Raw genomic sequence first — 25484 nt, forward strand, 5'->3', positions numbered from 1 at the left:
GGGGGAAGGTCCAACCACGTACCAAACGTGATTAGGGGCTTGCCTTCCCTGTAGAAAGCACAATATGAAATCAAAGTTGGTTAATTTCTACTATATACGTTTGTGACTATGGGAAGACTAGGTTTTAAAATAATCACACAAAGCACGTTAGTATACATTTCATAAAGTTTCATTCAGAACTACATAGTGCAGAAAATTATATATTTTCTCTTTTTTTTTCATATCAAAGCAACAAACCATAGTGGTTCTCATCCAAAATGCCAACAGCCCATATTTTGCAACAAATGAATGTCTACATTTTTAATAAAACAGAATCAGCACACAGTATTCCAATATTAGTCTGATCTTCATACAAAGCTAAATATAACTTATTTTCGAATGGATATTCAGAAACTCCAGTGAACTTTATTATAATCTCTTTTTAAAAAAAATATTTTTAAGAAGCCGTCGCAATACATTTAAATAATGAAATGGCCTCATTATTGAGTATTGCATCAAGATGAAATGAAACAGTTCATTAAAAAAGAGAGAAAGAGAGAGAGAGAGAGAGAGCAAAAAACCTGATTATTTAATTTTTTTAAAACAAAGGAAGCCTTTCTGTTCAGAACCCTCTATTTGGGATCACAATGCTACATCCAGTTTGTAATAGTTTGGCTTCTTTGTTATTTGCTAGCAGTATCTACATAACCCCACCCACCTCCCACCCCCAAACCCCTCCAATCTGTCAGGCAAAAATCAGATCACAGCAAATTGTAAATGATCTCGGCAGGTAGTGCTGTCTTAAACCTACAAATGTTAAGGAAATTATCTACAGTTCTGTAAACAAATTACATTCTTTATTTTCAGGACATAAATAAGTTAAAATAGAATGATTTGAGCAGAAAAAAGGCAACATGCCAACAAAGAAATGTGTGTATGTGTGTGTGTATGTCATATATATATATATATATATATATATATATATATATATATATATATATATATATATATATATATATATATATATATATATATATATATATATATATATATATATATATATATATATATATATAATTTCACACACACACACATATACATACATACTTGTGCACACACATGCACATATAGTATATATGAGTATATGTATATGTGTGTAAGCTTAGATAATGGAGATATATTTTTATATATATATATATAGTTATAATATATTATTTATATATTTCTATATATATTTTCATAAATGTTCATTTTAGGTTCCTCTGGCCAACTGGTGCAAATCTATTGTGCAAGTTAAGCTTTGCAATTTCAAAAAAAAAATTTAAATTAATCTATACAACTGAGTCCATGCCACACAAGCATTTAAAAAACTCACAAACTGGTGAATTGGATAAATAGCTTCAAATAAGTCTTCTCCTTTTCCTGTTCAAGGAATTAAAAAGGAGGTCAGGTTGAAGTGGGTAATACATTCATGCAGGATAGCGTTTGTATTGTTTTTGTTTGTTTCTGCAGGAGACAAAAGGGGGAATATGTCAATCAACCATTCATTCTTCCAAAAATCACTGTGACTAATGATGCATTCATTTATCTGTTTCTTCAAAGTGATCAGGAATTCAAACAGCTTCTCAGCCAGCATTGTTTATACTTATTAGTCTCTGTTATATATTATTATTATTATTATTATTTATATTGATATTTTTGCAGTGACTTTTTCAGCTAAAGTGATGTTTCCAGGCTATGGATTGGGCTTCCTGGACTAGAAGAGGTAGCTGATTTGCTTGTGTCAGTTGTAAGGTTGATCCCACTGTCAATAGCACTATTGTTCTTGTTCAGTGAAGATGGGGGACTCGGCTTTTGCTTGAGGACAGAGTCTTCTTCTAGTTCTGTGTCATCAATGAGAGGAATATGGGGCTGGGAATCTTCTATCCTAAATTCAGGATGAGTCATAAAGTTGTGAATGGAGGTTCTAGATTCCGGTTTTTCCAAACCTTCATAGAGAGAGCTACGGAATGCCTTCACGACGCGGATCTGGGAGAAGGAAAAAGATGAGAGATGTCAGTGGCAACTGCTTTTTGAAAGCACCACAGAGTGATGTCAATTCTTGGGGGAAGGGATATTGAGTGAAAAAATGTGATGTATGGTTAGGGCACACAGGCAGCTGTAGTTCACAGTCTCTGGATTCTAAAGGCATAAACAAGAGGCTCAGCTTTGTACATTTTGAGCATCTGTATGAACTGCAATGTTAAGACCATATGAGTTTAAAGCCATCAGACCTGTTTCCAGAACTGATGGGAAGCGCTGGTTAAAGAAAGCGAAATCCACTCATGTGGTACATTCCTAGTAAAAGACAAGCCATGTTAGTTCCAAAGCAAATGTAGTACCATGCATCTTTATCGTTTTTTGCAGTGAGTAAGAAGGAAAGCCTTGGTGTGGTTTTTTTACAGTATTCCTTTGTACAGAAAAGTATAAGACAAAATAAATTGCATATCTCAAACAAGAAAGCACAAAACACAAGACACAATTGGATGGAAAAGTATGAGAGACAAACACAGGAGCCAAATGTAAGAACCCCAAAAAATAATGACCGTCTTTTTTTCCAAATAAAATAAAATAAAGCAAAATAAATGAAGCAGCCAGGAGCACAGCAACAACAACAACAAAGAAGAAGAAGAAGAAGCCAAGCAGACAAAATATTGGGGCAAAAACATGCTAGGAAAAAGTCTGTTATCACATAAACACAGCTAACTGGCACACAACAACTACACTTGAAAGCCTGGATAATGTGAACATGAAACTGTTGATCAACTTCTATTTATTTTTCATGCATATGTGAGGTAAACACTCGAGTATAAACCCAATGTTCTAGCCATTTTTTAAAAAAAAATCCTATGTAATAATTTATTATATATTGTGATTATCAGGTTTCATATAATGGAATTATAAAACATCAGATTACTTCATACAGATGAAGTATGTAAGCCTTGCAAATATGACTCATAAAGGTAAGTTAGTAAAGGTATATTTTTATGTCAGTTCTGCAGCTCTTGAACTATGACCATTTAATTGTTTCAGTGTATTTTTCCTGCTTTTCTCTTAGTAAATTATAAGATGAGAAAAGTGAGCAATAGGTTTTATTAGATAGAATTATGGCAATACAACAGACCAATTTCTACATCTGCTGACATCTGAGGTGAGAACTGATCCATCTGTTCTGTTCTCCTTCAAAGAAGAGTGCTTTAAATGTCTCCTATTCTCCCACTACCAAGGAGAAAAGTGGTGTTTCTTGAAGGTAAAAAAAAATCACCAAGGAATAAAAACCAGAATGGTAAAATATGTGCACTGTTGAGAAATGTATCATGATTATAAATGAATCCTGTGACTTCTGGGCATTTTGCTTGGCCCTTAATTATAGGGTGAATGAAACAATACTGCTCATGCCTTAAACAAGGTCATTGCAGCCACACTGCAGGCTACAGGATTTAAAGCTGGTGAGGAGACTGGAACTATCTTAAAAATTAAAAAAAATCCAGTCCTACCTCTTCTAGTGGCATCATTGTGTCTGGAAACTCTCTTAAAACTTCCTACAGTTGCAAACCCCTGCTTTAAAATGTGGCCCTCGATTAGAAAAAAACTTATCAGAAAAACTGAGATCACATCAGTAGCGTCTAAATTTACTTGTGATTGCATCTAGAACTTGAAGAGCCAGTGAAATTTTGGACTTAACTACTGTTGCAAAGCCAAAATGAGAAAAGGGAAAGGAAAGCAAACAGTTTTCCTCACACATAAAAGTTTCTAAGTCTTCAAAGTTCTTTTTGTGAACTCTTCAAAGTTAGTTGCTGCAGACACACAATAGGCCAAGCACATTTCCAGTTTCTTGCTGTCCTTTCAATCTTGCATATATGCACCAGCTGGTTAAAACATTTCCCCCCTTGACCAAAACTACATCTGCTGGTAATACTGCACTTAATCTATGTATTGGGGAACTCTTCTCAGAAATGATCCCTAAGGTCTTTTCTTGTTCAAGCATTTATGGTAGGAGAAACATAATGGGCATTTAACTACTTCATACTCTGGCCAAAGAACTCTGAAACAGAAAATGCCCAGTATGAAAGCTCATCTTGACAGAGAGAGAAAACGGGCTGAGAAAGGAATTATCCCTGTCCACTTAACAGTTGTTATTCCAATGTTACATCTCTATAGGCCTGTATATTCTATAGAAAAATTGAGTAGTTAATTCTGTTTAAATTCTAATTTTAAAAAATCGTGGGTCTTTTGCACAAATAATTTCAAAAGACATTCATTTGTCTGTAACTCATCAGGGACAATCTGTGTTTCAAAGAATGTGGTCTGGAGTCACAGAGCAATTATAAACATTTAGGACTACTTTATATGTATTAGATGTAAGATCTCCTCACAAGCTATTTGTATTTTTGGGATACTATTAATGTGTTTTGAAATAAGAGAAAATACTTGCAGTTCGGGTTTTAGATTTTGGCAGTGGTTTGCTCTCCAAGCTTGTTTAGTTTCTGAACATTTTGTTACCAGACTAGGTAGCATCAGCAGCAGGATTTTCTTGTCCTGTTCTCCTTTAATTTATAAAATCCTGCTGATGATATTACCTAGTCTGGTAACGAAACATTCAGAAACTAAATTGAAACAAGCTTGAAGAGCAAACCACTGCCAAAAACGTTTAATAAGCACTCAGAAATCTTTTGCTTGGAGGGCTGTTACTATGTTTACTATAGGCATTGGAAGCAATGATTAAAAAAGAGGATAGGCAAGATAATCCAGTGAACACCTTCTTGGTATAGTCCAAAAATAATCTATCTGGTGGACCACATCACTAGGCTATAGAAATGATACAAACAAAACTTTATTCGTCATTCTGCCTCCATTGCTGTATCAGTGATCTGACTTTAGGAAGCTGTCTAGAGCAGTGATGGGGAACCTTTTTGGCATAGAGTGCCCAAAGCAGAGCACATGCACATGCCAGAGCACCGGAAACCCGAAGATCAGCTGGCTGGTGTGCACATGCGTGCTGGCCACCTGGTCTTCAGGTTTCCGGTGCTCTGGCATGCAAAGACCGCCAGAAACCAGAAGAGCAGCTGGCAACTCTGTGTGTGCCCACAGAGACTGCAGGCCACCTTTGGCACACATGTCATAGGTTCGCCATCATGGGTCTAGAGGCTACTAGGGGTCTGGGTTGCATTTGGCCCATGTGTTTCTTCTTTTTTAGGAAAATCTTTTGAATTATTCCTCCTCAAGATGCAGAGTAAAGAATAATGTTTGCTCCCTATAAAGTTGGGAGAAGTTAAGCAAGGATGATTCATGTGTAGATGGGAAGCTCTCTTTCACATATAGCTGTAAATGAATATAGTGAAAAGACCCTCATGAAGTATTGCAGGCAACTATCATCTGTAGTGGCAGAATAAGCTGTTGCTTAAATTGCAATTGTATCCATTGTTTTTAATTTCTTTTCTAGAAATAATGTGCCATGGCCAAATTAGTTTGACTTTCATTGTAGAAGATTCTAAGAGGCATCAGTATGCATCTAGTCTATTTTAAAAGAATGTGCAAATATTGCTTTGACATTGCCTTGTTCCCAAACTAGTTTGTGAAACTCTTAGAATGAGGCACACTTTAGCAATTCTGCATACACAAAATCCAGGAAATTCAAAGAATATCATCTCCAAAGAACTTTCTATTTGCTGATCTTTACATTAAATTAGGATCTATAGAATCACATTTAACTTTTATACAAAAGAATAACTGAATCTCCATTCAGAGATTTTGTGAAGGTAAATGCAGGAGATTAGGTTATTACATGGCATCTTTGAAACTTCGCAGGCCTGCTTTCTGTGCACATATATTGTATGGAAACACACCAGAAAATATGTATATCATAAAGATGGCGATTATGTAATGGAGACAGCTAATGAAAAGAAATGATAAACAGCAAGAAACATGGTTCAATTTTCTTACAGGAATGGAGACAACAGAAAAATGTTCTTAACAAAGGACTGGGGTAAGGGTGGGGAATCACATTTCAGGACATTCTGACATGGCTTTTAGTTTCCACTTTCTTCTTCTCTGCTGCTGCAATGAAAAGTTTTTCAGATTTGCTGAAAGCAAGACTTCAATAGTTCTAGTCAGCAAACAAAGGATAAAACACTAACAGATTTTTACCTCCATTTGAAGAAAAATAATCATTCTGGCCAAGTATAGAGTATCCCTCCTCACAATGCAGTATCGATAACCCATTTTCAGTTGAACTAGAGTGGTAGGATATGGGCTTATACTCGAATGTTTACCTGGCTTTATCTAAGCCAAGTACCAGAATTGGGTTCACATTGATTATCAGGCTCAAGGTTAAAGACTCACAACCTCTTTTTATTGCACTCTCTCCTGCTGAACCCTTTGTCCAGGGATCTCTAGCCCTCTAGGAAAACAAACACATTGAATATTCAGAAAGCAGAGTGAAGGGTACTGCAAAAGCAAATATTTCATTTCTACTGAAAGCCCTACGCGAAGAAGAGCTGGTCAGGTAAATGTGAAGTCAGTTTTGCAAAGAGATGCTAACTCAGAGGGAGCAATTGCTTTACTTAGTTGAAGTTGCAATTATGCAAAGGCAAGACTGAGGTTCAATTAATTAATTATGATTTGCCCTCCTTTTGGAATACACTCAGCATATTAAAAATACTGAGGAATATTTCTATTTTGCTAGCAGCCATAATACCTTGGGCATGTCCTGATAGAGAACTCAACCAGCACCATCACAAAGATAGTTATTAGAATTTTTGTCTCTTAGAGCCCAAGAGTTTTTATTCCAGTGCCTGACGAGAAAGCATTGTTATCTATTCCACATGCAGAAACGATGTGGACTAGCTGCAGAAATTTCAATACCAACAAAAAAACAACATCTTTTAAAGTATATATTGTTTTAGAGGGGACAACATGGGCTGTTTGAGACTTGCACTTGTCCTTCATGAGAAAGGAATCCAGGTTGACACATACAATTTTGTCTTCAGGAGCACACGGCAGGCCTGACACTGCTGTGTGCCACATCTGCCAGAAAAGTAGATGCCAACTCAGAGGGGTGGTAGAGCACTGAATTGGGGTGGCACTTTCTTAAGTCAATCTACCAAAACACATAAGCAATCTCTATGATGAAGATGGACTTGTTCTAGAAAATTGTTCTACAATCTTTCCTAAATATTTGATCATATTTTACAAGAAGAGAAAAAGTATGCCAAATATAACTATTAAGGTTGTATATGCTTTGAATAGAACTGTCAAGTTCCAACTAATGAACCCAAGCAAATAAGAACTCTGAGATTAGAATCCTCTTCAAAAAACTTCTTCATTGAGCATATCAGATCGGCACAGCTCTAAAGGAGTTCTTTGAGGAGGATTTGTCAAGAACTTTCAGGGGTTTTTATACTTCCTCTGGGTGAGCAAAGCAGCCTTCTGCTACCAATTAAAGCAGCTGTATCCTTTCTCGCATTTGTGTGCAAAGTCTGAAAAAAAGACTCTTTCACACGAATGAGCCAACGTCTTTAGCAGAAACATGAAAAATATCACTATTTTAATTATTAGAAAAGACATACTATGCCCACAGTCACAGAGTTGGTGTATAAATCAGGGTCGTTCACATACTTATCTAAATTTTCCTTATAAGTGCTGGAAAATGGGCATCTAATCATAAAAAAATATCTATTTTGAACTCAGACATTCTATTAGCAAGACTTTGGATAAAACACTTATTTTATTTTGCAGATGAATCAGGATTTTATTTTTTTTAAACTGCATTCTAATTAGGTAGCAATCAGAGTTGCATCATATTTGAATCCTATCAAAATTCGGATTCATGTAATTTTTCAGTCTTTTGAGCTCACAGAGCAGAACAGGCCATTGCATAATCAACAACTTTATTGAAACACTTCATATATTTTTTTTCAAAAAAGGTACTCCAATATAAACAATTCTTTATGAAGTGATACTTTTCAATACAATGTTGAAAATTAACAGCACAAGTATATACGTTTTAAATGTTAGAATAGAGTGATAAATGAAATTAAATGAAAGATGCAAGATATGTAAGATATTTGAAGGATGCTCTGAGCTGCTAGGTAGAGTTAGTCTCCAATGCCAATGCAGCTAGTATATCAATGCATTAATGTGCAAAGACAGAACATGCAGTTTCTGTTTCTTTTCTCTTTTTTAAAAAATTAAATGACCCCTGGAATATATTACCAGCTAGCTGCATACAAATATTTTTTATTTTTTTTAACTATGTATGCTGCAGCTTAGCATAATTTAGTCTTTTTTTTTTTTTTTGTAATCCAGAGAATGAATTTCAACACTCACTCCAGTGGATTACTGTCCGGGTGACAGGACTTTTCTACTCTTTTATTGCCCTTTGAAGTCTCTTAGTCCTCTGCAGACCAATGGAAGGTGAAAAACATCTTCCAACACCTTCTTTTTAGGAAAAACCGGTCATTTGCAGGGAAGGTTCACTGGATCCCAGCCAAGGTATCTGTGGAGTTGTGTTTAATATAAGCCAACTGCAGTTTTCATCTATCCATGTGTATTACTGTTCTGTGTTCTGTTTATATTATAAAAGAGTAATTAAATGAATGAATTGTTTTAAAAAGTTCCCAAAAAATGTTTTACTACCATCAAATAGAAAACTCTAGATGTATTTTATTTGAGGCCATGATTCGTTTAAAATATTATAGAAGTTTAAAATATATCTAAATTATTATTTAAAGTGTGGTCCTGTACATGGCCTATCACAGAATAAGTCTCCTGATCTTTACAGGACTTATTGCTCACTAAACATGCAGAGGAATGCCCTGCAGTAGAAGTCTAATACCTGGAATTCTGCCTTATAAGGTAGTCCTCAATTTACAACCATTTGTTTAGTGACTTCCAAGTTACAATGCCACTAAAAAAGTAACTTATGACTGGCTTTCACACTTACAATCTTTGCAGCATCCCGATGGTCACATGATCAAAAATGGAATTTTTTTTGAAATTGGCATATATTTATGATCTTTACCCAGAGTCATGTGATCATCTTTTGTGAGTCAATGGGGAACGAAGTCAATGAGGAAGATTCGCTTAACAATCGTGTTACTAACTTAAACAACTGCAATGATTCACTTAACAACTGTGGCAAAAATAGTTGTAAAATGGAGGAACACTCACTTAACAACTTTCATCTTAGCAACAGGAATTATGGGTTCAACTGTGGTTGTAAGTTGAGTATTGAGATCTTAAAAGCAAACCATCATGCATAATGGAGTAGATTTTAAAAAAATTAAGTCACTGAAGATGAAAAATGTTCTTTATTCCCCGCATGAGTACCAATTTGGTAAAATGAAGAGATGGGAAAAATCAAAATTTTTACTTTTTTTTTGTTATGTACATTTTAGAGAAGTTTGTCTTTTATGCAAGAATTTTGAAAAAAAAAGACACTAAAAAAAGACTTTAGACTGTTACACAGGACCAAGACTTCTCATATGCCATTTCCATCTCCAGATCATGTGACCAAAGGAGGCGTGACTTAGCTGAAGGTTCTGTCAGGTGATACTCACCACTAAGTCTAAGCGGACATAACAAATCCAGCAAAGGAAAAGAGAGTCATTTCACAGGTGTAGGAGTTATGGGGACATTCTTTACATATTTATGTGATAGTGAGTGGTTTGTAAATGATTTAAGTTACCTAATTCGGCTGGGATACCACTACTAAGTGTCAATCAAAGTCAAATTAAGTAACTTTGGTTAATAAAAAATTTAGGAAGTTTTAACAGCTTAGAAGTTATGTATGTTCCTACTATTTTACTGATATAAAAAAAATCAAGCTCAATGTAACAATTTGGAGCATTCCTGGAGAAATGTAAAAGAAATTTGTGCAGTCAAAGAAGAAATATGAACATGCGAAGAACAGACCTATTCATTATAGGAGAAAATTGGTATTTATTCCATGGAAAATAGTTACAAATAAGACATAATTTATCATTGGAAATGAAGACCTGTAGAAAATAGTGTATTGGTGTGCAAAACTATACCACTCATGTTAAAATGGAAGAGAGATGGGAAAGGGCACAGTGGCTCAGTCGTGTGACTTCTAGACAAATGAGCATCTCTGTATGCAGATGCAGTAAGAATACACACTCACGCCCAACCGCCGCAGCAGGTGTGCTGGTAGGAGAGGAAAGAGCATTGGATAACGAAACGTGGCTAGGGCTAGAAATATTGGTTACATCCTGGTTCTGGCTTGTGACGGAGGATTGTCTCCTGAGAGCTCCCTGAAAGGAAGTGCCACTCTTGAAAGTATTGACTACTTCGATCTGTAATGGAGGAAAGAATGAGACAAGTTGCTTGAGGAATGGACATAACTTTGCAACTGACAGGAGCGGTATTTTCTAATAATATTCAGCTGCTTCCCCCAAAAATCATTTCAATCTTCAGACTCAAAAATAATGAAAACGTCTTTTTAAGATTTAGAGAACACAGTTTCTATTCAAAAGAGAATTGTGCAATACACCACTGCTAGGGTTGATTTATAATAGCAGATTTGTGGCTTAAAAAGAAATGTGTGGTGGGCATATTTTCCTGCTGTCCTTGGACTTTACTGGTTCCGTCAGAGAGTGCTATAAATTCAAGCCATTCAGACACACTGCATCTGTAGACATTAATTATCTTTATATCTATCAGGAGATCAATTTTATTCACTAGGAGGAAAAAATATTAAAACACTTCCAATTTCATATAACAAATGATATACTTTAGAGTAGCTCAATGTAATTCTATGACTATCTTTCCCCAAATAGGTTCTTTTCATTTTCAGTCACAGCTTACTCTTTATAGGATTGCATAATAGCATGTAAGATAGAACAATTTTTCAAATGTGATTATCATGATATTGGATGTCAGGTCCTATAATCTATGGTCAACCAGAGCTGCATATGCTATTGCTGGGAACTGAAAACCAACAAAAATGGAAAACACGAGACCAGGGAAGAATATAATAATATATCTGTTGATTTATTAATACCATAATCACTATCTTCCAGTGAATAGATTAATTTCTGTAAGACAAACATTTGCAAACCTAACTTCCCATAGATATAACTATAAGAAAAATCTGGAATTATTTGGATTAAAAAAAGTATGAAAGTGATTCCTACTTCCAATTTCCCAGATCAAGATATACACATCTTGATGTTTATAAGAAAATATATATACCCTAGATAAACAAGATAATTAAAAAAATAATTTGCTATTTGTAGTTTTCAGCTGTGGCAGCTACCTCCATAAAACCCCAAGGTGGAATCAGATACATATTTTGAATTGCCTATGAATCACCATGTGATTTGGATCTCTTTCTCTTAGGCATCACTTGTGTAAAAAAAGGGTTAATATTACTCTTCCTTGCTATAAAGTTATAGGATTATAATTACAAATAATAATAAATATTATTAAAATTACAGTGAATAAAGGCATGGAAAGCATTTGTAAGAAATGAAACAACTATCTGTGAAAAGGGAACTAGAGGTTCAAGAATGCAGGTAATACCACAACTTTTTTTTTGCACCTCTGAACATATGCTAAAAATCACCAAGTTTAGCCATGAAACATATGAGAACTGTAGTGTAAGTATTAAAACAGGGTGACATCATTAAAAAAATTCTCTTACCAAATCCAGATCAAAACAAATCAATAAAAAAATCAAAATATAAAAAAATCAAAATAATTCCATCAATTTTACATCAATGTTCTGTCACAACATTATATCTACTGTCCATTCTGGCATTATACAAAGTTTAAGACAAAAAGACATACATACAATATTTTAGATGTTATCAACATGAACTATATTAATCAAGATAACTTTGTACAATCTTTTATGTTTGATCCATGACTCAGCTTGTTCATTACTTCAAATTACAACCCAAAAACTAATTTACACAAAGGGACACATGAATGAACACCCTACACTATGGAATGAGCTTGGCTCATTTGCATCCTTAATATTAAGAAATGCTTACTTACCAGATAAATTAATACTCTTAAATTATAATTAAATACATTTTCTGGATTAAACTATTCTAATCCAGTAGCATGATGCCCTCTCCAATAGAGGCAATCTTTTAGAATCTGTGTTAAGAAACTGCTATGAATGGAACATGGTGAAACCCCAAGTAATTGACTCCACCTATCTTTCAGATTTAAAAGAAATGCATTATAACTAAAAGTAAAAAGATAATTATCCAACTTTAATTCGTTTTCTTCTGAGAAAGCAGCTAAAGCTACATTATTGAGTCTATCTATAGTTCTCAGTTAATTAGATCATCAAATTGTGTGGACTCTCTAGCCTACAAAAATGACCTACACATAGTTGGATTTAGCCCAACAAGAATGATATTTTATTTATGGCTAAAATAACTGGTTTATAATCTGCAGACTATAGAAGAGCAGTTTGTTCTCTCTCAACTCTGAAGAAAAATTCTAGAAAACCCCATAAAAATGGGATTTCCTGAAACTGTGTCCACTTCACAGCCACCAGAACATATTGGCTACAGCACCATTTTATCAATCATTCATAACTTTATTCAAATGAATGTAGGACAGAAATCTCTATTTACACATATCATAAAACAATTCAATGTCACTTTTAAGAAACAGAATGATCCGCAACTTCCTGTGAATGGATATCTTTTGAACAGACAAGCCCACTGACTCAGATTTAGGAACAGCTTTATGGCAAGAATAAACATTCTTGAGGGTACACAAGAACAAAATCAAATTAAAAGATGGAGGAAGGAGACCTCAACAAGGAATAATGTTAAAGGAGGGTATGGCTGAAGAATCTGATCTTTCTTATACTACTTGGAGGACCCTGAATAGGTTAAGAGTTGGCGTGCCTAAGTATGAAACCAAGTTGCTCAAGTGGAAGTTCTTCGTGGATAATAACACATTGTGTGAATGTGGAGAGACACACAGCCTGGTTCATCTGCTGATATATTAACCCACCAGATCTGCACGTATTCTATGTGGTCATATTCCATCTCTGTATTTCGGGGTATGTTTATGAGAAAGAGAAGCTGAATAGCTACTTTCTCGAAAATATAGTTGTAGTAGTTTGTAGTTTTATTGAACTTGTATGCCGCCCTATTCCCCAAGGGGACTCAGAGCGGCTAACAAACTAAATAGGGGAAAGGGGAAATACAAAAAACGAAAAGACAGACAAATATAAACAGATTAAAAACTCATCAACAGCCACAACCATTCGAGTGGAGCTGGGAACTCATCAGCCCCAGGCCTGCCGGAACAGCCAGGTTTTAAAGGCTTTGTGGAAAGCCTGAAGGGTGGCGAGGGTCTGGATCTCCATGGGGAGATCGTTCCAGAGGGCCGGAGCAGCACAGAGAAGGCCCTCCCCCGGGGGGTCGACAAATGACACTGGCTAGTCGATGGAATCCGGAGGAGGCCTAATCTGTGGGATCTAATCAGTCGTGAGGAGGTAATTGGCAGAAGGCGGTATCTCAAGTACCCAGGTCCGATACCATGTAGGGCTTTAATAAAATCATAAAATGATTTCTTTGTTTTAAAAATCTATACAAATCCTACAGGTAAAAATATAGGTGGAGAAGGGGGATTGTTCTCTGATCCAACAGTCCATTATTTTCTGGGGGGGCGGGGGGTGTTGTAAGTTCTATGGAAAAGATGGAATAAAACTGAAATTGAGAAGATCAGAGATTTATCTCTGTCAACCACATCTCCTCCCACAGCATGAGGAAAACCAAAAGAATATGTGTCCAATTATTTTATCTTCCCTCTCTTCAAAATATGTCTAGTACATTAAATAATACAAAGAATGTGGAGAGGTTATCTTCTCCATGTTTCCAGCAGGTTCGTGCAGTCAGGGGAGGCAGGGGAGGCAGAGTCTCACCACTGTCATCATGAAAGAAAAAAAAGTGTAAAAAGAAAAAGGCAAGAGCTGAGGTCAAGCTGAACTAGTTGCTGCCAGAGTTACTGTGGATGACTCTGCTTAATGCTTAACTGTTTAAAAAAGCCTCTAAAAAAGCACCCACTACAGGAAGAGGTAGGAGAACGACGTTTCTGACTTTAGGCATTTTATTATCACTCGAGCAGAATTAAGCAAAGGTTAAAAGCCTAAAAATTCCGGATATAGGTGAGGCAAGTCATTCTCCTGCCTCCTCCTGTAGAGGGCACTTTTTAAGAGGCTTTTTTAAACAGTTAAGCAGAGTCATCCACTGTGACTCTGGCAGCAACTAGCTCAGCCTGATCTCAGCTCTTGCCTTTTTCCTTTTACATTTGCTTTCTTTTCATGCTGACAGGCAAGAGCAGAGTTGAAATCCTCTCTGAAACAGCTGGAAAAGGTACGTGTGGGTCGGAGGGAGTTGGAGTAATTCAAATTTCATTCTCAAGTGTAGATCCCTCCCCAAGTGTAGTTTGATTGCAGGCAGAGCCATGTTGCCTTTTCAAACACACACACAGACACAGACACAGACACACACACACACAGCTGGATAAAACTATATAAGCCCAGCTTCACTGATTACAAGTTTGAAAAGACAACGTGGCTCCGCCTGCAATCAAAGGCTCGGATCGGCTCCCCTCCAGCTTCTCTGCCTCTTCCCTCACCCCAGCCTGCAAGCAGGAGGTGAGTGGGTGGGTGGGCTTTATTGCGTTTCAGACATTTCCCACCCAGACAGCAGGCTGCATTCAATTTCTGTGTTTGTGTTTGTTTGAGAGAGAGTGAGTGAGAGAGGGAAGGGGGTAGGAGAGATAGTCCAATCCAACTTCTCTGTGTGCGTGTGTCTGTTTGAGAGAGGGAGGAAGGAGGGGGGGGGAGAAGAAAAAGAATGAAGGAAACTTTTCCGCAAAGGAGAAAAACAAATGCTGTCGCTTTAAATCAGAACTGAGCACGCCTGGCTGTGGAATTCTGGGAGTTGAAGTCCACAAGTCTAAAAAAATTTGAAACCCACCACTGTGTCAGTGCCTCACCAGCCATAAACCTCACCGCACGTCACTGGTTTCCAGAGGCCATAAAGCTTTGGATAATGTCAATAAATCCCTATCATAACACAGCAAGGTTTCCTAATCACTTCTCGTTAACTCAGTTCAGTGTTCAGTGCGTACACCATAAGTATTTTTAAAACTCTTTCAAAATTATTCATTGATTGCAAATTAGCACAAAAAGAGAAAAGGGCAGAAAGTAGTGAGGGATTATTTTAAGATATATTGCTAAAATTCCTACCACGCTATATCTACATCTAAGTAAAAAGAGAAGTGTCTTGGTTAGCAAGAAAGCATAATTATTGTTTATTTTGGTTGAAACAGTTAAGAAGAGAAGAATTTTCCATGGATCATGAAGATAAAGACATACAAAAGAACTAAAGGCTATTTTTAAATCTACGAGAGGAACTAAGTGGAGAGTTGGCTCTTTGTTGTTTACACTCACCACAACCAGAAAGACATCCTGATAGAAATCTCAACAGACAACAGTCCTCCTGCAACCACCAGGAAGAAAATAACCCACATTTAGAGGAAACTCAAGGTAGATAATAGCCTCTCCTTGGGAATACATTTTGAAAAAACCTTTACTAAAAATTGCTAGTAAATTACTGGTTTAAGTTAGCAGCTTTTTATTGAATTATCATGTAATGTAGATTTATCTTCCCATGTGTTGCTCTCCATCTAATACTAACTTCTTTTGCTTTTAATTTCTTATTTCTAGACAGCAACACTGGGTGCATTGGGCTGATGTGAATTTTATTTTCTACCCTATATATTCCTTCTTTAAAAAAAAACTTCTGTCACAGTACAAAATGAGGCTGCACTTACTGTAACACAGCTTAACATGGTCTGCAGAAATAAAGCTTCTGAGATGGAGTCACTTAACCTAAAATCATGGCTTGACCTTACAAACATTTGTTCCCTCTTGGCATTTTAATAGTGGGCCTTTTCAAAAATGTCTGGTTTTAGTGATAACTCTATACTTTCTCTGCAATGACAAGAACTCTGTACAGAAATAGAGAAATCAATGATTTGAATATATATTGAGATATGACAGTGCAATTTGCTAAAAAGTTTGTTATAATACTTAATCCACACTTTTCTGTATATTTTACCCATTTACATATAATGCTGATGCAGTGGTTTTTCCCCCTTATGTTTTGTAAATATATAACAAATCAATGCAACATAAACCCTTAATGTTGCTAGCAGAAAGGCAGCAACATACAACATGTGGAAAATGTATTCTTAGCCTATGTAGCTTAGGTTTCACTGACATATTTTTGAGAATCTAAAAATATAGTTTACAATTGAATAATTGAGAATGTGTTACTTGAAAATGAAAATAGATTGGAGAAACACACTATTTAGAACTATAATATTCTGACTTTATGCAAGCCATAATTACATAGTAATGTATATAGGACCTGTTACAGTAACTTCCATAAAAATAAAGGCAAAAATCAATAAAGAACCTGTTGGCCAGTACTCATCTAATATTCTAACTGAGGATGATGGAATTAAAAGTGCAATATATCTGGAGGATTGGGAAAGTGAGAAAGGTTGTTTAAGGCTATAGTTTGCATCTGCATGATTATTGCTATTGTCACTGTTCTCCTGGAGCATATTTTTTATCCAACATACCTGGGTTTGGATTCTATTAAGCCCTCTGAACCAGAGGATTTGTCCACGGCGAAGTTCCCTCTCTGCATGATCAATCTCTTCTACATCTTCACTCATCTCCTCTTCGGGCACTTCTTCTTTTAAAGTAAGCCCTCCTGCTTCCTTTAGAAATTTTAACCTACTGGTTGGGATGGTTGCAATGACCTAAAATAAACATTATAATTATGCCAAGAGACAAAATTTGCAGAGAGGGGATGAAAATTTAAGCTTACAAAAAGTACAAATGATATGTTAGGGGAAAAATTGATACATAGTGACTCAACTGAGAAATCATATTAGCCTGAAAGCCTTTAAAAGCAGACTTCTTCTTAATCTCCTTCAATGAATTAGGAATAGAGGACAGTGGATTAGGGTAAGGCTACATTTCGGTTAAAAGGCTGAGAACCAATCACCCCTTTGGGATAAATGCTTGCAGATGGCCAGTGAAAAAAGTGAGTGCCCATCATTACTAGCTCCACAAAAGTGCAGGGGGGACCCCAGGGGGGACCGACATTCTCTCCCTCCCTCCCCCCCTCTCTCTTAAAGAAATGCTGAATTAAAAGAGAATTAAGGATCAATGCCAAACTGAGTTGGACATGGCTCATCCATTGCTACTCATTACTATCCAGGTTTCATACTCTCCCTTGTAGACATGGGAAGGTAAAAAGTAAAAGTGAAAGAAAGGGACATAGAATTCTAAGAGAAGCCATTTTGTTGACCACATGGTTGGCTTCGGGAATTACCTTCTAGGAATCCTTCATTTAATGAATTAACTATCGTATCTGCGTAATCTATGAATCCCATCCATGATCTGAGCACTACTTCAAATTTAGTCTCAAAAGAAGGATTTGGAAGCATAAATATAGCACTGTTTACAACACTTCAAAGTAGTTATGTCTTTTCTGAGGTTGTGTGACCCAGGAAAGGGTGTGTTGGCTTTAAGGTATTGGAGACAATGCTACAGTTATGTTCCTGCATTCTCTAAAGCACTAGTTTTGGAAACTGGAATGTCTAATTCAGTTCTTCTTGTTAGTCCAAAGGATACACCAGATTCTAGTTGCCAGATTTCCCCATAGTCTCACTAGAGTCTTTACAGAATGTTGAGCCTCATGCTAAAATAAATAGAATATATTTCCTTGAAGTATTAAAACAAGTCACATGTGGGAGCTCAATAGAAATCTTATCTTTCATGCAGATGTCCTCAGAATTAGGGATGGGTTTCAAAGTAGAAATATGAGCATTACAGGTCCTTAACATTAACAGAGAAGTGTTTTTCAATATACTCTAGACAACGTCTTTGAATGCTTTCTACAGCCTTGATTAATCTGCCGTAACAATTATCCAGGATGTAAATACCGTAACTATCCTGAAAAAAACATTTTATTCCAATAATATATATATATATATTTAATGTAAAAAATATAAATGATTTTCTAATGAATATAAAGAAAATGGTCCTTACCTGCCCCCATACAAGTTCACCTAATCCAATAAATACACACCACATCCATTGGTCAAGTTCCAAAGGAGAACAACTAAAAGGTTTCCCACCAAATTGAACAATTACTATCTACAGAAGGAAAAGAATAAAATGAAATATGCATTTACTACCAGATCCTCAAATCCTGTTCTTGTATTTTCTTCCAAAAATTAACATTCATATTTTTGTTTTCTGCTTCCTTAAAAAAAATAATACCAGAATGCTTTTGGACCAATAAAATCGAACAAATGCATTATTGATAAGCTATAGTCTATACCTGCATATAGACAATTACCCAGTCTGAAACAATCAACAAGAAACAAAGGACAATGAAGGAGACAGACCCAACAATAAACCCAGATGTCTAATTTGCCCCCAATCTACAACAGCACCAACACAAATCCCAACAAATACACACATATGATTCGAGATGGCTTCACATAGTCTTCCTCTAATGTGATATATTTATATTTGCTGTCATGTTGTATGCCACCCAGTCACATAATTTGAATTGGGTGGCCTTATTTATCTGTGTAATAAATAGATAAATAAAGTAAATCAATAAATCAACACAACTCTCCTCCCACTATGAAAAAAAGACATACAGCAGATGAAGCCCCAAAAGAAATAAATTAATGGGCAAAAATAAGGAATGCTCAGATTTAGATAAAAAACTTTAATAATGACAAATTAGCAATTGATTTATACAATGTCTTTAGATTTTCTTAAAAGGACTATAATATAGGATGAAAGTGTGAAAAGTAGAAAAACTGCACAGTGAAGCATGTAAATAATATCTGGCTGTTTTAGCATTGTCAGATAGATTACCTGTACAGCGAATGTACCCAATACAATAGTGCAAAATATAGGGTTTCTAAAGATGCCATCAAAAACATTCCTTTCACCATGGATTTTGCGTGCATTGATTTCATTAAATAGTTGCATCATGACAAAAGTATTGAAGATGATGGTGTAGTGCTCAGAAGGTGGAGAGTGGAGTGGTGCGTTTCTGCCACTATCGATCATGAACATTTTTTCACCTGGTCAAGCAGAAAATTAACAGAATTTAAAAACATCCTTTGGAGTTTCGATTCAGGATACAATTTGTTCACAGCTCATTATCATGTTTTATGAGGTCATCTAGATCACCATTGCCACAAAATTCTGAAACAAACTATCTGTTCTCCAAATATGCTAAAGTCTACAATTTCCAAGGTGGAAGTTTTTAAAATATAATTTGTCCCAGACTAACAGGACTAATTATCTCTAATTATGGTATCCAAACTAGTCACTTAGAACCAAATTTTTGCTTAGGAATTTCAGCAGTGCAACTGAAGTTCCTTTTGGGCAAGTTTGTAAGAGTAAAGAGTAAAAATAGGAATGGCACCAGGGCCTTTAAGGCGTCTATTCCCAAATCTACTCTTAACAAAAAAACCCTCCCCCCAAAATTCTAGAAGAATCTTCCAGAAAAATCTAGACGACTCTTCCCCTTCCAGTTATATTACTATATCATGGAAGCTCCTGCTGCCCTCTGGAATAAAATTGGCTTTCCATTACTGATAGATTACCTGCTCTTCTTTTATACCTAATGGACAATTTTCAGGGTATTATGTAATTACAAGCTTTGCAGGATCCAATCTGGGTTGGTCACCAGGACCAGAGGTTTTGTCTTTCAAGTTTTCCGATTCGTGCTACAAGCTACAAGCTTTATCACCCATGAAAAATAATGCGACCTAATAATATTGAAACTGAATGAAAGTAGAATTTGAGTAGAATAATTACATTCAGATCCATCATTTTATGATGGAAGAAAAAATGAAGTATTAAAAAAAAGGCTGAAAAACTGAGCAATAAGAATCATTAAATTTCTCCAGGATGCTTGTTTATTAAATTTCAATATAAACTCATTTAAAATTCATAGAAAGGAATGTTTGTAACTCAGGGTTGAACTGTGTGGTCCTTGTTGCTCTCTGAACTTAGTGGTTTTCTTGCAGATGTTTCATTAACAAACTAGGTAACACTATCAGTGCTAAAAGGCAGTGAAGTTTGCTCAATCATTTAGAATTGATACCATAATACAAGAAGTACTAGAAATTTGCTCAATAAATCAGCAGAAATCCATTTTAAAAAGAAAGAATTTAGAAACATTGTCCAAGAAAAAGATAGGGAGGGGGGGACAAATAACTAAATTGAACGTATGACTAAAAACCTGAAGATAAGCCTCTAAATATTTTAAATCAATCAAAACATTCAACTAGTTAAATGCTTTGCTAGATGAAAGGGCTACTAAACAGTGAAATTGCCAAGACAAAAAATAAGCTTTGTGTAAAATGGTGAAGAGATTTCAATAGCTATCTAAACACATGGAAACGATTTGACTCCACAATTTGATAATATGTACAACCAGTTGTTTTCTTTACAAGTTCTTTCACTGAACAGATTGTTTTCAACTTACAACAGTTCATTTAGTGACCATTCAAAATTATAACAGGGCTGAAAAAATATGGCTTTTCATACTTATGACAATTGCAAAATCCCCATGGTCACATGATCCAAATTTGGATGCATGGCAACTGGTTCATATTTATGATGGTTGCAGTGTCCTGTCCCAGGGTCATGTGATTATTTTTTGCGACCATCTGACAACCATGTTATTAACTTAATCTGCAATTATTCATTTAACAATAGTGGAAAGAAAGGTCGTAAAATGGGGCAAAACTCACTTAACAAAGGTCTCACTTAGCAACGTAAATTTTGGGCTCAGTTGTGGTCATAGGTCGAAGACTACCTGTACTATCAGTTGTTTTCTTTCACAAGCTCTTCAACTTAGTTGAGGCAATACATTAATTAATAAAACAAATAAAATGAAGAATAGAATTAAAATCTGCACTGAAACAATAAAATGTTATGCATTCATAAAATTATACAGCTACTCAATAAAATGTAAGGCATGACTGTGACTGGTGGGATTCAGCCAATTCGCATCTATTCGGGAGAACTGGTTATTAACTTTCTAAGCAGTTCGGTGAACTGGTTGTTGGAAGAAATCTTTTTTTGTTTAGTTTTTTTTTTTTTTTTTACTTTGCAGGGCTAATCCTGTAAGGAAAGCAGGAAGAAAACATTCTGGTGTTCTTTCTAGCCTAATCTTTATTGCCCTGCTTACAGAAACTGCCTCTCTGGTTAACCTTATTACATTGTAACAGCTAAGGCGAAGCACCCATCGAGTGACATTGAGTTTACCATGCCCACAATGTCGATAGAGCCGAGGTGGCGCAGTGGTTAGGGTGCAGTACTGCAGGCCACTTCAGCTGACTGTGATCTGCAGTTCAGCGGTTCAAATCTCACCGGCTCAAGGTCGACTCAGCCTTCCATCCTTCCGAGGTGGGTGAAATGAGGACCCAGATTGTGGGGGCAATTTGCTGACTCAATTTGCTAAAAAATCTGTAAACCGCTTAGAGAAGCGGTATATAAGTCTAATAAATAAATAAATAAATAAATAAATAAATAAATAAATAAATAAATGTCATATGATCACCAAGCCACGCCTACCCAGCCAGTCATTATGGCACAGAACCAGTTGTTAAATTATTTGAATCCCACCACTGCTGTGATGGTTTTAACTTCTTCCATTTCCAATATATTTAACATATCTGCTGAGAAGAAAGCAATTTGTTTTAGGCTTTTCTAGGTTTTGGGTTTTGTTTTTTTGTTTTTGTTTTTTTGAAATAGAGGTTCATTTTCTCTCATTTGCATTATCATTTTGCAATGGGGTAATGAACAATGACTGTAAATGAAATGTGTAATGTCTTTGGCATAATGTAAGGGTGTCAAACTTGCAGCCTGCGGGCTGGATGCGTTACGCACTGGCCACACCTTCCCATTTTAGTGAAGGGGAAAAAGTTGTGATATGTCATGTGATGACGTGCCATCATGAGTTTCATACCCCTGGCATAGAAGGCTCCAACCACACACCCTGATTGTTTTTACAGCTTTGTTTGCAGCTGAAGTGATAACATTGCAGCTGGATGAGTTTAGTCAACAGAAAAAAATATATCAGATTTTCAAGACATAGGTTGGGTGTGTCAATAAAATGAGTTTTGCAAGTGCAGAAGTGGGTGGCTGCCGGTTCAGCCCAGATCGACTGAACTAGTAGTAGCGGTGGCAGGAGGCTGCACCCACCCGTCCAGACATTTCTGTGCATGCGCAGAAGCGTCACGCGGGAGCATGCCCGAACCAGTAGTAAAAAAATTGGCAACCATCTCTGTGCAGGTGGTAGGAAATTATGATCCTCCATTTTAAATATATGAAGATAAGGCAGAAATATAAAAGTTTAAATTAACTGGAATTCTAGGCACTGTTTCCTCATCCCATCAAGTGAAAGATTAGGAGACCAGGTGTTAAAAGTTAAGATAAAGGTCAGGTTCTTTCTTAAAACCCAAGAAATTGTGTTTGAATTGACCTGTGACTTGATCACAAGGATCACATGGAATTGAGGTCAGACTTGTTTATCACTGAAATATATCCTTCCCTGCCATGGCAACCAAGATTATGTTTCTTTTCTTTTTCCTGTCATTGCCACTGAGCTGCCCTTTGCAGAAAAGGTTAGTATTAGAGCTTTGGGATAAGCCAGAGCTGAGGTACAGGCCCATCCACTAGCTTTCTAAAGCCAATTCTTCTTTGCATGTATTTTTAGCTACTATTCTCCTATATTTTCTTGGCTCTTCGGCTTTTTGTAAAATATATACAAGAATAGATTTAGCTTAAGCCCAGAATATGTTTCGAAACAGAAAAAAATAATTAACTCAATTTGTACAGTACAATCAGCATTGTGAATCCATTTTGAACTTCTGGGAATTCACTATAATCAAAAATTCATTAATTAAAAAACTAGTTTTCAAACTTAAGAAGGAAGAAAATTCAACCATCAATCATTATAATATATTTAGGGAAGAATTTTAACGGTATGAGGTGCACTGAGTTACCAGAGTTGGATGATCATATAACCGTGTTTAATACATAAATAAATCTGAAAATTCATATCTTCTACTGTAGTTGTTATATTAATGTTGAATTGTGAAATCATGGCAGTAGGTCTGGGAGAACCATGTAAAGAGGAAGTCCTTGACTTACAACCATTTGTTTAGTGGCAGTAATTGCAACAGCACTGAAAAAAGTGACTTACAACCAATCCTTACCCTTACAACCATCCTAGCACCCTCATAGCACGTGATCATTATTTGGACACTTGGCAACCAGCATGTGTTTATGATGGCTGCAGCATCCAGAGGTCAGATGATCACCGTTTGCTACCTTCCCAGCTGGCTTCTGACAAGCAAAGTCATTAGTGGAAGCCAGATTTGCCATATCACCATGTGATCCTGTTATGGCTACATCTCACTTGTCCAAGCTTCATGGGCTGACAGCCTGACATTAGCATGGGGTGGGGGAATTAACTTAACAATGTCATTTGACAACTGCAGTGGCTCATTTAACAACCACTGTAAAAACAAGTTCATAAACTAGACTGGACACACTTAAAAACTGCCTTGCCACCTACATAAATTCTGATCTCAATTATGGTTATAAATCAAGGGCTACCTATGCAGGCACCAGAGGTGGGTTTCTCCTGGTTCGCACCAGTACGCCAGAACCAGTTTGTGAAATTTAGCGTACCTTTTGGAACCTGTTACAAAAGGAAGGAAAGAAGGAAGGAAGAGGGGGAGAAAGGAAGGAAGGAAGGAAGGAAGGAAGGAAGGAAGGAAGGAAGGAAGGAAGGGGGAGAGATACACACAGGAAAGGAAGAGATACACACAAAAAAGGAAGGAAGAAATGGAGGGAGAGTGAGATAAAAAAGAGAGACAAAGATAGAAAGAGAAAAAGAAAGAAAGAAAAAGGAAGTGGGAGAGAGAGAAGAAAGAAAGAGGCGGAGAGAGACAAAAGGAAGGAAGGAAAGAAAGAGAGAGAGAGAGAAGGAAAAAGAAAGAGAACTTATGACCACAATTGAGCCGAAAATTTTGGTTGCTAAGCAAGAGCATTGTTAAGTGAGTTTCACCACATTTTCCAAGTTGGCCATGCCCACCCGGTCACACACCCACAAAGCCATGCCCACCTAGTCACATGACCACCAAGCCACTCCCACAGAACAGGCCACACCTACAGAATAGGTTCTAAAAATTTTGAAACCCACCACTGGCAGCCACTCTCAGATTATAGAAGGATTCTGTCGATTAATCCTTGTGTAATCCAATTTTCAAAAGAGCAGCTTGTATCCCATAGTATAATACATAATACCAGCTGTCATTTTTGTATATGCAAAACATCAGTTTATGTATCTAGAGAGGTTCTCAGTCATCCAGGTCATGGTTTGTCCCAAAGGTGCTTTTTCAAACTTTGTTTTTCCTTGAAGATGTTTTGCTTCTCATCCAAGAAACGTCTTCAGTTCTGACTGAATATTGTGGGGGATGGAGGGGTTTATGTACCAGATGACTGCAAGAAATATAAATCCTTCCATTATCCACCATTCAGTCAGAACTAAAGAAGCTTCTTGGATGAGAAGTGAAATGTCTTCAAAGAAAAACAAAGCTCAACTGTCATTTTATGTATGCATTAAACTGAGTCTCATTGTATTTCCATCATTTGCATGATATTTAGGTTTACATAAATCAAGGCCAATATATTCTGGGGACTTGTGGTACTTAACCAAGCCAGTTAGTTACTTTCTCTCCTGAAAGTGTAAGACCACTAAGTTACTGATTCTCAGAAACAAAAACATTGTAAAACAACTATACACTATTCTTTGCGTGGAACTTCGAAAGTTTTATCTAATATTTATTTGTTAAAATTATTTGCTGCCTATTTCCATGTGGAACTACTCCAGGTGGCTTACAACAATAAAAAAATGAAGTTAAAAGAAGTGTAAACAGAAGTAAAATAATAAAACACTAAAAGAAAGAAAGAAAAAGAAAATAAGAATACATCAATATTATAACGAAAGATGGATGTGAAGAGAGCAGAGAGCGAGGGGGGAAATGGAGTCAACCATCTCCAGTTTTAGGTAACTACATTTATGTAACTAAATAAGTTTTAATTAGTTAAATGCCACAGATAGCAATGCTGGAACAAAATGTGAAAATCCCACTAAAATTACCAATCTTGTTGCTTATTCTTGAACCTTCCTTTTTGGTCTGCTTATATTTTGCTGACTCTTGTAAATACAGTGCAGCTAAAGGACATGAGACCAAGGATTGTAATCAAAATATAGCAATGGCACTTACTTATGTACTGCTTCATAGTGCTTTACAGCCCTCTCTAAGTT

At 36.2% G+C, this 25484-nt stretch overlaps 1 protein-coding gene across 11 annotated transcripts in view; it reads right to left on the reverse strand.

Annotated features, from left to right (window-relative positions):
* Window positions 1-1048: 1048 nt before the first annotated feature.
* Window positions 1049-25484, reverse strand: part of ATP2B2 (ATPase plasma membrane Ca2+ transporting 2) — a 134372-nt gene continuing 109936 nt past the window's right edge. For 3 of the 11 annotated variants that reach the window (XM_087709126.1, XM_087709125.1, XM_087709123.1), the window contains 6 exons: window positions 18998-19209; window positions 18152-18259; window positions 16672-16854; window positions 10163-10334; window positions 6364-6418; window positions 1876-2007 (listed from right to left, as the gene is read on the reverse strand). In XM_087709126.1, the coding sequence (XP_087565252.1) occupies window positions 6411-6418; window positions 10163-10334; window positions 16672-16854; window positions 18152-18259; window positions 18998-19209 (683 nt within the window). In that variant the 3' untranslated portion in view covers window positions 1876-2007; window positions 6364-6410. Of the gene's footprint in view, window positions 2008-6360; window positions 6419-10162; window positions 10335-16671; window positions 16855-18151; window positions 18260-18997; window positions 19210-25484 lie in introns of all 11 variants that reach the window. The other 8 variants (XM_087709120.1, XM_087709121.1, XM_087709119.1 and 5 more) reach the window with 4 other exon arrangements.

Source organism: Thamnophis sirtalis, unplaced genomic scaffold, assembly GCF_051295495.1.
Source record: "Thamnophis sirtalis isolate CommonGarterSnake01/CBP01778 unplaced genomic scaffold, rThaSir2_p1.2 scaffold_3, whole genome shotgun sequence".
NCBI lineage: Eukaryota > Metazoa > Chordata > Lepidosauria > Squamata > Natricidae > Thamnophis > Thamnophis sirtalis.